The sequence below is a fragment of the Phocoena sinus genome, chromosome 6 (assembly GCF_008692025.1).
Source record: "Phocoena sinus isolate mPhoSin1 chromosome 6, mPhoSin1.pri, whole genome shotgun sequence".
NCBI lineage: Eukaryota > Metazoa > Chordata > Mammalia > Artiodactyla > Phocoenidae > Phocoena > Phocoena sinus.
In genome coordinates this window covers 3846336-3863368 of record NC_045768.1, presented here as the reverse complement: position 1 = coordinate 3863368, position 17033 = coordinate 3846336, and the positions used below count along the sequence as shown (strand labels likewise).

General features: G+C 47.8%; 1 protein-coding gene across 6 annotated transcripts in view; it reads right to left on the bottom strand.

Annotated features, from left to right (window-relative positions):
• AK8 (adenylate kinase 8) overlaps positions 1–17033 on the bottom strand; it is a 126452-nt gene that overhangs the window by 73705 nt on the left and 35714 nt on the right. For 4 of the 6 annotated variants that reach the window (XM_032635083.1, XM_032635077.1, XM_032635080.1 and 1 more), the window contains 4 exons: positions 10547–10628; positions 9966–10037; positions 9273–9473; positions 5690–5821 (listed from right to left, as the gene is read on the bottom strand). In XM_032635083.1, the coding sequence (XP_032490974.1) occupies positions 5690–5821; positions 9273–9473; positions 9966–10037; positions 10547–10628 (487 nt within the window). Of the gene's footprint in view, positions 1–3646; positions 3734–5689; positions 5822–9272; positions 9474–9965; positions 10038–10546; positions 10629–17033 lie in introns of all 6 variants that reach the window. The other 2 variants (XM_032635078.1, XM_032635082.1) reach the window with 1 other exon arrangement.

Genomic DNA, 17033 nt, shown 5'->3' with positions numbered 1-17033 from the left:
GGGGGAATGGGGCAGGAGGGGTTCCGGAATCTGCATGAGGGTTTACTTGAGTCACTAGTCAATGCAAAACCACACGTGTGCAGGGGAGACTCCACAGGGCCTGGGAGACAAAAGCTATGGGGAAGCTGGGAACTGAGTGGCATCTGCCAGTCAGAGTGAGAGATCTCGCTCAACACCCCAGACATGCAGCTGAGACTCCAGGAAGGCCACGCTTCAGGTGTAGGGATACACGAGCCCTAGGGGAATCCCACCCTAATCCCATAGTAACAAAGACTAAAAATAAGCCTCAGTGGGGTCAGGTTGGTCCTCCAGTTATTTATCCGCCTGTTAGAACTCAATTCTTTTTCATGCGATATTCTCAAAGCAGGATCACACAATCCAGACTCTCAGGAATGTGAGAACCATAATGTCCAGCTTATAATAAAAAACTACTGGAGACGCAAACAAACAAAAATACCACCAGGAAAGTGTGACCTCCTACAAGGAGAGAAAACAGCCCATAGAATCAGATCCAGAGATCACACAGATATCAGAATCTGCACATAAGAACTATAAAATGTCTATTATGAAAACGTTTAAACTTTAAAAGATAATTAAAAAGAACGAAAAGATGGAGAATCTCAGCAGAGAAATGGAAACTATAAAAAAGAACCAGATGGAATTTCCAGAACTGGAAAATACAATATCTTAAATGGAAAACATCACTGGATGGGCTGCCATCAGTGAATCTGAAGACATGAAAACAGGCACTAGAAAGCATTCAAACTGAAGCAAAGAGAAGGTGGGGAGGGGACCGGAAATAAAGAAAAGGAATAAAACCTCAGGGAGTTGGAGGATAATAGCAAACAGTTTGACATACATGTACCTGGAGTTCCAGAAAGGGGGTGGGGGAGGGAGGGGGAGAGAGAGAGAGAGAGAGAGAGAGAGAGAGAGAGAGAGAAAGAATATCTGAGAAAATAATGGGAGGAGAATTTCAAAATTTGATAAAAATATCAACCCACAGATCCAAAATTCCGATGCCCAAGCAAAATAAACACAAAGTAAATCACACTTTGGTACATCATCGTTAAAATTTCTGAAAACTAAACAGAAAATATTAGAAGCAGCTATGGGTGGGAGTAAGATGCTTTATATATAGGAGAAAAAAATAAAAATAATCTCTGAGTTCTCATCAGAAGCAATGCAACGGAATGCATCAATGCAACAACGAAATGACATCTTGAAAGTGTTAAGGTGGGGGGGGACCCTGTCAACACAGATTTCTATAAGCAGCAAAAACATCCTTCAATAATGAAGGTGAAATAAAGACATTTTCAGACAGATGAAAGCTGAATTTCACCAGCAGACTTGCACTACAAGAAATGTTAAAGGAAGTTCTTTAGGTTGAAAGAAAATGATATCAGATGGATCTTAGATCTAAACAAAGGAGTGAAAAGTGTTGATATTGAGTATATATAAAAGCTCTTTCTCCCCATATGTTGACTTAAAAAAAAGACTGTTTAAAGCAAAAATAATTACAATGTACTGTAGGGTTCATAACACATGTAGAAGTGAAATGTATGACTACAATTACACAAAGAACTAGAGCAAGGTGAAGGGAAATACACTGCTGTCAGGTTCTTGTGTTATACATGAAGAGGTATAATATTAATTCAAGATAGACTGTGATAAGTAATGGATAACAGTTAACCCCTAGAGCAACCACAAAGAAAATAAAGCAAAGAGATATAGCCAAAAAAGGCAACAGAGGAAATAAAATGGATTACTGAAAAAATACTTGATCAATCCAAAAGTTGGCAGGAAAGGAGGAACAAAGAACAGATAACACAGGTAGAAGACAAAAAACCCAGAATGGTAGACTTGAAACCAACCATATAAAAAATTACTTTAAATGGAAATGGACTAAACAATTAAAAGGCAGAAAACGTCAGGCTGAATTTTTTTTTTAAAGCAATTATATGTTGTATTCAAGACACATATTTAGAATATAAGACACATAGTTAAAAAAAAAAAGAATAGAGTATATACTTATCAGACAAAGTAGACTTTGAGAATTTACTGGAGAGGTAGAGGAGCATTTCCTAATGATAAAAGGATGATTTCATCAGGAAGAGATAACGATCCTTAGTGTATACCCACTTAACATAGCTTCAAATTACACGAAGCAAAGACTGGCAGAGAAATAGAGAAATCCACGCTTAAAGAGTTGGAGATTTTAACGCACCTCTCAGTTACTGAAATAACAAGTAGAGAGAAATCATTAAGGACGCAGAAGAAGTGAACAACACCATCAAACATCTTATCCTCATTGACATTCTTAGAGCATAATATTCAACAAAAGCAGGATACATATTCTTTTCAAGTGCACGTGGAATTCACCAATAGAGAGCATATGCTGGTCCATAAAAAGTATCAATACATTTCAAAGGATTGAAATCATATAGGGTATGTTCTTTGACCAAAATAGAATTAAAGAAACAAAGAAAAAAAAAATCTGGAAAATTCCCAGATATTTGGGAAGTAAGCAATACACTTCTAAATAATACATGGGTCAAAAAAGAAACCACAAAGGAGATCAGAAAATATTTTGAACTGAATGATAAAACACAACACATTAAAATTTGGGGAGATGCAGCTAAAGAAGTGTTTGGAGAAAAGCGTGTAACAGTAATGTTTATATTAGGAAAGAATGGTTTAAAACTCCTGTCTACAGCCACTTCATTCTGCAAGATCCTATGAAGACAGTACTGTTAACAGTCTGCTCTTCCTAGAGGTTCCAAGTACTAAGGCTTTAGACACACATGACCTGGGACAGCGTTGGGAGGAGCCCCGCCTCACCTCATTCCTTCCCCCAGCAGGGCCCACCTCCATCCTGAAGGGCCTCTCTTCTTCTTTCTACATGTTCCCTCTCTGTGTACCAAATAACATGCACTGCATATAGCAAGCACTCAGTGAGTAAAATTAATAGTATTTTAATAAAATGCTCCATGGTTGCTCCTTGTCAGAAAATTCATGCTCGGTGCAGGGGGAAAAAAAAAAGTCAGAACTGTGTAATACGTGATTCTACAGAGATAACCAGTTTGGTCCTTCAGCTGTTTCCTTGAACATAGATTAACACATTTTTTTGAACAAAAATGAGATCATTCGGGCTTCCCTGGTGGCACGGTGGATTAGAATCTGCCTGCCGATGCAGGGGACACGGGTTCGATCCCTGGTCTGGGAAGATCCCACGGGCCGTGCAGCAACTAAACCCGTGCGCCACAACCACTGAGCCTGCGCTCTAGAGCCCGCGAGCCACAGCTTCTGAGCCCGCGAGCCACAACTACTGAAGCCCGTGCGCCTAGAGCCCGTGCTCCGCAGCAAGAGAAGCCACCGCAATGAGAAGCCCGCGCACCGCAACAAAGAGTAGCTCCCGCTCGCCGCAACTAGAGAAAGCCCGTGTGCAGCAACGAAGACCCAACGCAGCCAAAAATAAATTACAAAAAAAAAAAGAGACCATCCCCTGAACACCGTTGAGTGACTTGCTTTCCACCCCGCCCGGACATAACAATACCTCACGGACATCGAGTCACTTTACAGGTTTCTTTTTAATAGCCGCCCAGAGCTTACTTTAACTAATCCCCTCGCGAACAGAGTTTGGGGTTACCTTTATTTTTCATTATGCATCCTTCACAACTCTTGTTGAATACTGTGGGGAGTGTTTCAGCAGAATAAAGTCCTGGGCGTGAAATCACTGGACCAAAGGATTTGCACAGTTAGCCTGGTAATCAGTACTGGCCTTTTCTTTCAAAAGGTTGTGCCTGTTTATATACTCGCCAATTATAGACAGGAGCCTTTCAATAAACCTTGTTGGAGCGAATGCTGGTTATTTGTTTGGAGATGTATTCCCACGACCGAGAGGTTCATAAATGTGGAGATAAGACCCAAGGCAGGGGATGGCCAGGGGGGCCGGGCTGTAGGGGGGCTGGGCGGGCAGCTCCTGGAGCTTTGGGTGCAGACAGGCCTCTGCAGAGAGACCCCAAAGGACAGCTCAGTGCTTGCCTCTGCAGACCACAGGTCCCCTAAACAGGTTTACGGAAATCTCATGATGTCTTGTATTTCTCAAGAACACCTTTGAGAAATGTCAACTTTCTGAGCCAGTCTCCAAATGCTCAGTTATTGAAAAGAGGCCCAAAATGGCTCTTCTGCTACAAAAGCAAAAACGATGGTGAGCTTTTCTATTTTCATTTTTGGAAAAATCTCGGCAGGTAATTTCATTTCTTTATGATTGGTGTGCTGAAAACAGTTTAAAAATACTTTTCTTGAATGGGAGTGTCTGCATAAACGAACTTCGGCACAGTGACAATTATTTAAATTAAGCTGTGCACTATATTAAGGTATCGCTGTTGTGTTTTTCAGACCCTCCCTCTGCCATTAAGGCTCTTCTCACTGTAACTCTTCATATGTCTTCACATAACAGTAAGTGCAGGCACTTAAATAAATGTGGGTGTGGCCACAAGTAGACTGTGGCTCATTCTTTACAAAGTCATCCCTAACCACAGCTGGGATTTTATTCTTATAATACTCTTAAGAGGAAAACTCGGAAGGAGAGGGAATTATTTGAATAATTCCATTTAAAAAAAAAAACTGTTGATACAAGCAAAGCATTTTTTATCATAAAGTATCCAAGTGAGTTTTCCATACTAATTAAATCAGAATACTACTATTTAGCATTTTCACTAAAATACTAATACAACTATTAGTGGGTTTTTTCCATACTAGTCAGAATAATTGCTCAGTTCTCCACCTTCAACCTATGGGTATGATATTTGTCATTGATTCCTGGCTGGGAATCTCAGTGGCTTTGGAATTTTAAGCTGGACGAGACCTAATTGAAAAGCATTTTTATTCAAAACTTGATCTTTCTGGGGTGGTATGTATATATTTGTGCAAGTCAGTATACATGTATATCTGTATGGTGTATATGTATCATTTGCGGGCATATACATGCATATTTCTATATTTGGGGGTGCAGGTCTCATGTCTCCTGCTTAAATAGAGGTTTTTGAGGCTTCTGGAGCACCGAAGTGGGAGGGGGTCCGTGCCTTTAACTCCCTCCAGTGCTGTGTGTCTGCTACAGCCTCCCTTCCAGCCCTTTATCCTCCTGAAACCACACTGGCATCCAAGACCATCTGGGACCACCCCAGGAAAGACCTGGAGGACTAATTTCAATATTTTCTCTCTTCCTGGTAAAATATTTATTGAAACTGTGTTAAGCTAGAAGTCCTCCTCCGGTTCAGAAACTGTTTGCCTGTAAACACACTGACCTGGGTTTGGGGAACCAAACAAGACCGGAGAAAATAAACAAACAGCAGGTCCACATTATGCAAGAACTCCGGCTTCTGGGGAGACTGCAGGGGCAGAGCACAGAAAAACCACTGCGCCAAAGGACGTAAAAAATGATGACCAGAAAACGTTCCAGCTCTTTGGGCTGCGGGCGTGTTTTTATTGGTTAATGTTTTTATGGCCATATTCTTTGGGAGGCAAAAACCTTATCCCTGCAAAGACGGATTAAATGAAAATTGTTCACAGCAGAGAGCAAGAAAGAGAAGTGATGCCGATCTCCTCGCCGCCCCCGTAACACGGGGAGGTCTGGGAGGGCAGGAAGCAGGGGAGGCTCTAGAAGCCGGGTGGCCGCCGGGGCACTCACCGTTGACGAGGCCATATTTCTGGGCCAGGAGGGCGGCCTGCAGACTTTTCCCGCTGCCCACGGGCCCGCAAAGCAGCACCCTCGGGGTGAACGGGGCGTTAGATCGATGGACGGTTTGGACATAGGTCAGAGCTGGAACGAGAGGATGTGAGGATAATAAACCAGGGTCCTAAAGAAAGGGAACCAGCTTACGACACCTCTGCCTGGGCTCTTTTAACGGCAGTAATTATTTCTCTCTTTTACAGCTCCGTGGAAACCCTCTGTGAACCTGCCGGGTAACCACAGGGTGAAGCTGCGGGGAAGGAATTACCCTTCAGGCCTGGGCACCGAGGCGGGAGGGGACAAGGAGAGGCACAGAAGCCACCCTCCGAGCAGAGCACTGCCCTGGATCCCTCTGACACAGCGCAGGGGCCGTGCTGCCCTCCCGGTCAAAGGACGGCTGGCCGTGTGGTTGGGGGCTGGTCCCAGGACACAGAACACACACTGAATACTGGGTTAGAGTGTCTCCAAATTGAATCCGGGCTGAGCCTCACCCTGAAGCCCCGGGACCAGGCCGACCTCCTAGAGTCAGACGCGGGCTTTGATAAACACGACAGGCCACGCGGGGGCCTCGTACTCGGGGACTTCTAAAGGCCTTCGGAATTGGTGGAGAATAATTTGCAGCCGCGCTCCAGTGACACCAACTTTATTGCAAGTCTCCAAAGAGGCAGTGATCAAATGGGTCCCGGGAGTGGGCAGATGTAGCCCTGGCCCAGGGTGCCCCTGGCATCTGAGGAACAAAGAAGTAGGGAGACAGGGCTGAGGCGCATGCACCGTGGGGGGCACTGGATGCCCAAAGCTACTGAACATCAAACCAGGTCACCTCCCTTGAGAGTGGAGGGCAGAGGAGGGGCCACGAGTGGGCTGAGGAGGCTGTTGAAGGGCAGCCACTCGGCACCTGGGTGAGGGGAGCGGCCCGCCCACTGAGGCAGAGGGTGGGGGTACCTCCTCCTCAGTCCCCCTTGCATCCAAAGGGGGTCTCCCTCCCCAGCCCCGCCTCCTGCCCGGGTCCCCGGACCATCCCGCGCAGGTGCCGGGCTGCCCCTCGCCCAGGATGGAATCCATCCGAAGACAGGAAGGTGTCCCCAGGCACCACCCTGAAATCCGCGACAGGTGTGCAGGGTCTTCCAACCTTGTGCCTGACGTCAGGGCACCTCCCCGGCCTCTGCCCACCAGGTGCTGTCACGCTCCCTAGCTGTGACAGCCACAAATGTCTCCAGACATTGCCACGTGTCCCGCTGTGGCGAGAGGGCAAAATTGAGAACCAATGACATATATTCACTGGGCAAATTTTGAACTCTCAAATCTTCGTAGGATTTTTTGATTGGAAGGGTCATTAGAGATGCTACGATTCCCCTCTGTTTTAGAACTAAAGGTGCAGGTAAGTTACCTGTCTTCAAGGTCAAGATGATAAGCAGCATCTTCACGGCAGGGATGCATTTGCTGCTAAGCCAAACTCTACCAGCCTTACCTCATCTGATCCGTGCACGGTCCCACGAGGGATGTGCTTTCCTTGTCCCGATTTTACAGACAGTTGGCAGGGCTGGGGCAACTCTCCCAAGCCCACTGCCACGGGTAACACTTTCCATCAGCGAGACGAACCCGGAGGAAGAGGTAAAGATAAAGACAGCAAGGCTGTCTTTATCCTCAGACCTTCCAGGATCCAGCCCGTCTGAAGAGCACAAATACTACAGGCAAAGCAGCCTGCTTACAAATGATGCTTAATTTACAGTAAATAACCAAGTTAATTAGAAGTAATGATCCCCCAGACGGTCTCAACAGCTAATTATTCTTTTTCAAAATATGTGGTTGCTGGATGCACAGCAGAGATATTAAAAAAAACAACACAGAGACAACCTTGCATTCCAATTTTCAATTTCTCTCTCTGCATTATTAATTAATAATAATTAATATTCAGACACTCACATTTTTATTTACAATTTCAGGCATGAATTCTTTATGAACGATCGTATGAACTTTTAAATTTAATTAAGTAGTCTGGAAGTAATTAATGTGTAAATTCAGAATCATGGCGTAAGATAAATGCTGTGGTTGTTTATCTTTGGAGCGCAGTGTTTGCTACTAAAGACTCTTCCGAGATGCGAAATCACTGGACATTTATAAGGCATCCATAAGCCTGGCATTTTTCAAAGTAGCATCACTCTCCAGACATGCCCCCTCGTACACCGACCCCCTTCGGAGAGCGAGGCTGTGCCGGCTCCGGCTCTCGCTCTCGGTAAAGCAAAGCCGCTCAGACAACAAGGCCACCAGCAGGTGGGGGCCGGTGGGAGGGCCGCTCCGGGGAGCTCAGAACAACCTCCCCACCGAAAGTAAACTTCTCTTGAAGAGATTTGAGACAATATACCAAAAAAGGGCACCGTAAACCATCAAGTGTCTTAAAGTCCCTGCGGAGGTATTTTCATTGCGTCAGGCACCAGCATCGCACGGAAGGGGATAACTGCGTGTGGAGACAACTGAAGCTCGGCAAGACTTTTAAAAAATTAAGGAATTCCCTGGCGGTCCAGTGGCTAGGACTCCGCGCTTTCACTGCCAAGGGCCCGGGTTCGATCCCTGGTGGGGGAACTAAGACCCCCAGAAGCCACACAGCGTGGCCAAAACTAAAAATAAAATGAAATAAATAAAAGAAAATAATAAATTTTTAAAAAATAAAAATGATAAATGCAGCTGCTTTGGGGGAGAACTCTTCTAACTTTCCTTGTCTTCCGGGACTGGATGTTGAATCCTGATGATAGCAACATCCGATGTTTACTGAGCCGTTCTCTGCACCAGCTACTGGGCTCAGGGCTGCAGATACCTGCGTTGCAGGATCTCCTGGAGCCCTCACCTAAGTCCGTGAGGAAGGAAGGATTTTTGTTCCCATTTTGGGGATGACAAAACTGAGGCTCAGAGGGGTTAAGAGAGTTGCCGCAGACTGCAGAGCTGACGTGTGGTGGGGCTGAGGTCACCTGGCTTCAAAGTCTCGGGACTCAATGGTCACACCCCTGACCCCCAAACAGGCCTCTTTCAGCCCATTTCTGAACATCTGTTACTGTTCCCAACGGCAGGGCCGTGCCTGGCATGCAACTGCCTATCCCTGCCCTCGATGGGCTCAGGACACCTGAGTTGTGTTGTGGTTTTTTGGGTTTTGTGACGCTGGTGGGTTTGGTTTGTACGTTTGTTTGTTTGAATATTTATAAATTTTCTCTTCCTCTTCCTTCATCCTCAGGGCAAGGCTTCTCGCTGTATGTCCCTCCCACCCCGGCCCTCACCTCTCCTCGCCCCCGCCCCCCCCCCCCCCCCCCCCCCCCCCCCCCCGTCACTGTCAAGTCCGCTGACCATGCGGGCTATAGAATATTAGCCCAGGGTCTCAGAGGACGACGCTCCCAGGGACCCCAGATTCGTTTCTGGGCAGGGACCTTGGGCCTTCCGTGACTTGACTCCCGGGCTCCCAGGCACACCCTGGACACTGGACACTGGACACTGGCATCACTGCCAGAAGAAGTGACACCAGGATGAGAGGGGCCGAGGGTCCACCTGGATTTACCCTGGTAGAAGACGTCCACGCACGGCTGGTCGGCAGTGATGACTTTCACGATTTTGGGGTACGAGGGGAGGATCCTGACCATGTTCCTGTGATACTCCAGCAGCCTCCGCGCCGTCTCCCCTTCCGAGATGCCTGCTGGCGCTATCAGTCGGTCCTGGATTTCGGACTCGGGGGGCCAGTCGAAGGTGGTGTGATAAATCTCTACCAGAGAGAGGGGCACGTTTAGAGTTGCCCGCCCGACCTGGGGGCGGAGCCTGCGGGTCCCAGCGGTGCTCGTCCGCGCACCCCGGCAGCACCGCGCTCGGCTTTGGCTCCGGGCCCGCCCCCCCCCCCCCCGTCGCTATTAACGACAACAAAGCGGCGATGGCGAGGGGAAGGGTGGCCGTGACTTTCGGAGCGCTTCTTCTGTGCCAGGCTCCCACCCCCAGGCTCTCATGTCATCCTCACAGTGAACAGATCACGAGGCAGGGCTCGGCGTTTTCATCCTCAAGTCCAGGTGAGAAAACTGAGCCTCAGAGACACTGGGCGACTTGTCCCATGTCACGCAGCTAGAAAGGGGCAGGCACCACAAACCCGGGTCTTTCTGCTGCCCGAGCCTGAGAGTAAGTGCTCAGTGAGGGGTGGGCAGGGCTGTTACTAGGATTCCCTGTGAGACCCCACGGGGCGGTTGTGGGAAGGTGGAGACAGCCGTACCTCCTGTCTGAGGGTCGATTCTCTTCCCCAAATTTCTCTCAATCAGGACCGTGTCTGGAGCGCTCAGCACGACTGGGTAGAGAAGGAAAGAAGCAAAACCAGGCATGGTGGGCAGCCGACCTGCTGCTGTATAAAGACATTAGAGCAACCAGCATCTCCCATCCCCGGCAATGCCTCAAAAGAGAGGTCAGAACACAAACACGTAATCTCAGGACAGAGGAAGCCCACGCCCGAACACTTCGCCCGAGGACAGGCTTCAGTGACATATTTGTGCAGGATGCTTTTGCCACATTTGGGGATTATTTCCTAAAGAGAGTTTCTCAGATGTGAGATTCCTGGAACAAGGAATCACCAGGGTCAGAGCAAAACCTCACGTTTCTCAGAACGAGCCCCGAATGCATTTAGCTCCGTGGAAAATTCGACTGCGCTGTCCTCCTTTTTCCTGTTGGGCCCCAGGCCCATCAAACCCCCTTCGTGAATGGTGCCTGGGCACCGGGGAGCCGCTGACAGAGTGGAGCGCTCACTCGCGGGGGCTGCAGGTCTGGGGGGAGGGCCGTCCAGGCGCGGGTGGGGCTACTCACTGACATGTCTGGGGGAGACCCCGAGGGTCTGGATCAACAGGGCCTGCTCCCGAGTTTCAGGGATGCCGTCCAGAATCCAGCCCTAGGCAGAGAATGTGAAAAGGTGCTCACCTATGTTTACTTTTCCAGATTTTTTTGGAACTACTATAAAAGGAACATCATACCTTTATAGAAAGACTGGAACTTTTAAGGTCAGAGAAAATAAACGTTCCTGACAGCCACCTCACCTCACTTAACAACTCCTCTCATAATATCACATCCCCTTCTGAATCTTACGTTTAAAATGATAGTCACACCATACGTATTTTCTGTCCTGACTTTTTCCATCCCGCGTTATAACCACCACCGTATTTTTCCTGTCGGCCCACCTCCTCGCTGGCCATATGACATTCCACAGAGTAAGCTGCCTCACGCGCTGAGCCACGCCCCACGACCAAACGCTTCACCTGCCGCGCGCGTTCGCACCGTTACCGATAACACCGTGAGAACATCTCTGTGCTACAGCTCTTTCCACATTCCGGATTATTTCCTAAAGGGAGTTTCTCAGATGTGAGAGAAAAGGAACCACCAAGGGCAAAACAAAAACCCACTTTTCTTAAGAACAAGTCCCGAACAGAGCATTAAGAGGCCCGAGTTCAAGTTTCTGTTCCTAAGTGAACTCGTTATGGGGCTGAAATCCCTCAGGCATCTTCTTGGCTCAGCTGGGGAGCTGGTTTAGAAGATTTATTTTCATTAACCCTTTAAGTCCAACTGTGGGAGTCATATATGATTGTCGTACACTCTGTGGGAACACTAAAGAGCTGAAATAATAATGCTAGTCACTGGTAACACCACCGACCCAAACTAGCCACTGTTAACACTTAGGTGTATCTCCTTCCAGGCTTCACATAGAGATTATCTATTCTCCTGGCTGGCGGGGGCAGGGGCGGGGGGAGGGGGCGGCAGGGGGGGGGTGGTGGAGAAAAGTCACACTGCACATACTGTTTTGCAGTCTGTTCTTTTCACATAGAACGTTTCATGCATATTTCCCATGTCACAGAATGCTCCTCTCCTGGGCGTTTTCATAGCTGCCAGGCATTGCATGAATCGACCTGCCAAATGCTAATGAATCACGTACTGCTGCTCATTTAGTTTCATTCCATTATAAAAAAAACACAAAAACTATTATTTAGGGACTTCCCTGGTGGTCCAGGGGTTAAGACTCCGCGCTTCCACTGCAGGGGGTGCGGGATCGATCCCCGGTGGGAGAACTAAGATCCTACGTGCTGCACAGCCTGCGGCCGAAAAACAAACAAACAAAAGCTATCGTTTAAAAAGCCCTATGTGTACATCTTGAGGTACACAGAATATCCCGATGAAGTTCTAAAAGTTGATACCTTCTTTTATAACTTTCGACACATTTTGCCACATCACGGTTTCAAAATTGCCCACCGGTTTCTGAATCCAATGGCAGATCACCTGCTTCCCTGCATCTTTGTCAATGTCAGGCTTTATCCTGGGGGAAAATCTGTCCAGCAAACTAGAGTACACGGTAGCTGCTTTAATTTACATCTCTCTGATCACTAAGGAGGTTCAATATTTTTTCCATATGTGTATTGGCTATTTGAATTTTTTTCTTTTCCAAAATGTCCATTCATGCCGTCTATTCACTCTGCCCTTGGGGTTTGGTCCTCATTTGTTTACAGGAGCTCTTTACATATTAAGAATCTTAACGCGTTTTGGCAACTGCTACCACAGACTCTGAGAAAAACGATGTTGCCAACATTTTCCACAGTTTGTCTTTTGTGTATGCTGTTGTTTCTGACACACAAGTTTTTGGCCAAATCAATCAGCGCTTTCCTCTTTGGATTCTGGTGTTGTGTGGATGTATAAAAAGGCCCTTGCCACTGCATAAGCTGATACGCGTTCACTTGCATTTAAGCCGAGTTCTCTTAACGGTTTACTCTTTACACTGAAATATTTAAAAGAGCCACATTTTATTTTGAAAATGATGTGAGCCTTGATCTCATCTGTTTCTTTGTGGATCTCCAACTGTCCCACGGTCATCTATGAAATAGCCTGTCCTCTCCCCTCTGAATGTCACCTTTTTTTTAGTCACAGCTACATGCTGATATGATGTTGGCTCTGACATCTTTCTGCCCGTAGACTCTTGCGCCATCCTCACACCATCTGAATTCTCGCTGTTTTGTAGTTTATTGTTCTGTCTAATAGGAGATGCTCCTCCTTCTTTTTATTTTTTTCAAAACTTTGTTCCTCCAAGTAGGCAGAAAACTATTTTGTCAAGTTCCAAAATATAAATTCTACAAGGTTGGGAATGACATTAAATGTATAGAGTAATTTGTGGAGGATGGACATTTTTACAATATCAAGTCAACATTATTACCTTCCTGGGAATCTCCTGGCTGTCCAGTGGTTAGGACTTGGCGCTCTCCCTGCCGGGGACCCGGGTTTGATCCCTGGTCTCGGAGCTAAGATCCCACAAGCTGTGCGGCCATAGAAGACCACAAAAAACCCCAAAAACCATGATCTTCCCATTTGCTTACGCTGTTTTCTTTTTAATGTACCTCAGCAATATTCACATTCAACAATTTCTAAAGTCCTTTCAAAGCCTATGAGCCTAGAGTTATATACATACACACTAACGCCTTCAACCTGACGGTCAGATAAAGTAGATAAAGTGAGCTTTGGAAGAGTGAAATAAAGCTGCAAATTGTCTCAGGTCTCCATTCTTTTTTTTTTTTTTTTTTTGGCTGCAGTAGAAAAGGATAGCTTTATTACTTTGCCAGGCAAAGGGGGACACAGCGGGCTCCTGCCTCGAAAAACTACGTGTCCCCCTCAGGTCTCCATTCTGCGGTGAGGCGGGGTCAGACAGCCCCAAGCAGAAGCCCAGGTTTCTGATGCGGGCTCCCAGAAGGGGCCCCCTGCTCTCAGTCATTATAAGAACTTGTCTGCCGTTAAGGTCAGAGGATGGACTGATAGGGTGAACTGAGACCCAAGGTCACCCATAACTCATAATACCTGATGTACAGAACACCGTGTGGTTGAGGGCAAGGAATGTCTTTCTTTAAAAAAAAAAAAAACGGGGGGAGCACATTTCTTCAATATTAAAATATTTAGGTTCCAACAGCCTCAACTGACAGTTAAAAAAAAAAGCTAAACAAATTTACAGAGTAAAGAGTATTGGAAAAATCAGGCACGCTTTCATTAATTCTTTAAATTATGCAGGAGAACGCGCAGCCACGGAGCCCCTGGATTCTAGAACTAATGAAGCAAAACTGCAAAAAAAAATTTTCAACAGCCTTTTGCTCCCTCAAGTCCTTGTTATAGGCAGCCAAGCGCTGGCTGCAGCTCTTACAAAGAGCAGACACCTACAGATGTGCGCACCCCTCCAGGAATCAGGAAGCACAGGGTCTGAGAGCTCCCCCACTCACAGTTCTGGAAGCCGAACCCAAATGTTCTGAACTTTGGCGACATTCAGACCCCTTTATTTTTTCCTTATTTGCAGGGGAGGGAGTCGGAGCCCCCTGACTGCTTCTTCTAGGACAAGGGCTGGTAATTCTGTTTCGAATCCCTTTTTGAAGCTGAAAGAAGGTTGGAACCCCGCCTTCACTCAGCACTGAGAGAGGCCTCCGCTTTTAATATTGCATTACTGAGCAATCATTATAATCTTGCCCATAAATTTGCAGCTGGTATCAGTATGTGGTCCAAAGCTTTTAGAAGTATTCAGGGGAACAGCTCTCGCCGACTGGAGAAAGCGGGCCTTCCAATTACACAGGAAAAGTGCAGCAAAATGAGGAACATCTCCCTAATTAACCGGCCTCATTGGTGCATCATTCTGGGTTGGATGTGAAATTTAAGGAAGGAGAGGAGAAGGTGGGTGGGGGGCGCTCGAAGCGAATCCCAGGCCACCTGTTCTCTGGGTTACTCTTTCAGACTCAGGGAGACGGTGCCATCACCCAGGTGCAAAGAAACGAGGGCCCTGGAGGACCTCTTAGGGCAGCAACCCCACCCCACTGGTGCAGCTGTGGAGACCCTTCATCCCCACATCAGTCCACTTGGGAAGGAAGGGCACAGTGACCACGGCCTCTGTGTCACGGAGTGTGGGTGGGTCCTGGAGCATCCTCAAGACGGGAGCCCCAGGCTTAGCGCCTGCCAAAGATCTTCCTTCCCAGAGCTCTTGACTTTATATGGAGGTTATACGCAACTGCCCAGTGGCAAAATGGACCACACTTTCAAGGGGAAACAGCGCTTCTGGTTGAGAGCAAGCTAATGGCTGCAAATTCTGGCAAAGCAAGGAGTCACCGACCAGTCAGTAGCGTCCCATGCCGGGATGGGACGCTGGTGAGGTGCCTCGCGAGGGTCACGGCTCTGACTTCCAGGAACGGCTGGATGCGGAGAGAGCAGTCAGTCCCTAATTAGAATACATCATCCATCTTCCTGACACTTCAGTGAAATGTCTGTTCCACTCTGGAGCTGCAGCTTTGTTCAGAGCAGGTTAATTGATATTCTGATGCCTTCGCTCGCCGTACCCCTGTGGCTCGGTTCTGTTTTATCACACATCAAAAAGGCCGTATGCTCAGGGCACTCCCTGCACCGGCACAGAGCTGGAGGTCTGCACAGCTGCGAGGGGTACGGTATCACAAGAGGGACAAGCACCGAGCAGATGTCACAGATGAAAAAACGGGGAAGAAAAGCAGCCAGCGAGCCTAGGGAACGTGGCGAGGCCCGGCAGAGCGCTGCCGGATGCCGAGTGGGCGGCCCGCTCTGTGTGAACACTGGCCTCTTCTGCCCTTCTGACTGTTATTAAAGCGCAGTTAGCAACTTCACGCTGCAGGACTCTTGCCCTCTGGGCCCCCTGCCTGTTTGATGCGGTGCCCCTTGTCTCCTCCCCTCTCCTCAAAGACCAGAGCGGGGTGCCCCCCTGGGTTCTCCCTAGGACGCCCTGATCCAGCTCCCGGCTCCAACCGCAGCCTCTGGAGCCTCCATCCCAGGCGCTCCCCGGAGCCGAATGCTGAACCCTCACCGTCCCAAGGAGGCAGACTGAGGCTGAAGGTTTGGATTCGATCAGACCCACTCAGCTCAGAGCGTGAACCAGCAGACACGTCGCAAGATGCATCGTGGGCCGCCACCTCCCTCGCCTTTTTCTGATGAAACGTTATACGGTTTCCCAACATATAAAAGAGGAAAAACCGGGAGATTTTTATCAGCCAGAAAAGAAATGCATATTAAAAGATCAAGTTTGGGAAACTGATGTGTTTCAGGACAATCGGTGAGAACAATTTTGATGAATACAAAAAAATGTTGACATCAAATTGCCCCAGTACTGGTTCCTTTGGTTTATACAGAAACATGACAGTCTTAGCCTGCCATGGCATCTTCGGGCGCCTTCCACATGCAACTCATCTGAAAGGTGACTAGCGGGAAGTTTTACTTTGAAGTTTCATCTCAAACAATAGGCAACAGCTGCTGGCATCCCTGACCTCGTTCAAGCCCGCGCTGCAGCAGGACGAGATTCTCCTGTAACTCGCCAGCACACTGGCTCTGCCGCCCCACCGAGGCTTGGCCTGGCCGTTTCCTGTGCGCAGCCCCAAGACGCATGAGACGGGCAGACCGAGACAGGCTGAGACGGGCAGGAGAGATGTTTCTGAACAACCGACAGTGCCAAGTTCCACCCTTGCTTGCAAATCGGTGGACACAGGCCCGACGTTTTTCTATACAAAGGTGAATGTGGGAAAATCTGTACTCCTAGGTCTGCAGGTTAGAAGCCACTGATCTCCAGGGTGTTAAAATTTGGTAAAGCACGAATGTGAATGTCTAAGAGGCTTTTTATTCGTTCCAAATAGCTAAGAAAGCGTTTTAAAGTCAACTTCCTATAAAATGTCTGTGGGGCCACTCTGCAAAGGAAGATACAGTCAGAAAAACATACTGTTCCGTGCCCAGCAGACCAGTCCCACCCCAGCTCCGAGGCTGGGCGATGCCGAGATGACCCACCGCAGAGATAACGCGCTTCACGGCGTCACGTCTAGTTCCCAGGTTCAGACACAGTGGCCTCTGGTCGAAAGCACAAGAAGTGGATAATCCAACAACGTCCAGTTAATGCGTCCATTCCTTTCAAACACTTTAGAGCATGTCTGTGGTGTGGACCCATCTCTTCAGAAAGACGATTAGTCTGTTAAGGTGTCAGTTTATCATATGCTGGTGAAGAGCAGGGGCTTGGGAACCAGCCTGTGCCACTGCCAGCCGTGGGACTTTCAACCAGGGACTCAGTCCCTCAGGGCCTCGTTCTCCTTCTCTGCAAAACGGGGACACTAACAGCAATCTACCCCACAGCCGCTGGGACGATTAAATGAGGACCGTAAACAAACAAACACATAAACAACAACAAAACAAGCACAGTGCCTGGCGATGGGGAAATGGCCCAGTCCATGTTAACTGGTTTTATCATTATTATACTTTTGAGCAAGGTGAACTCTGTTCTTTTCCTCTA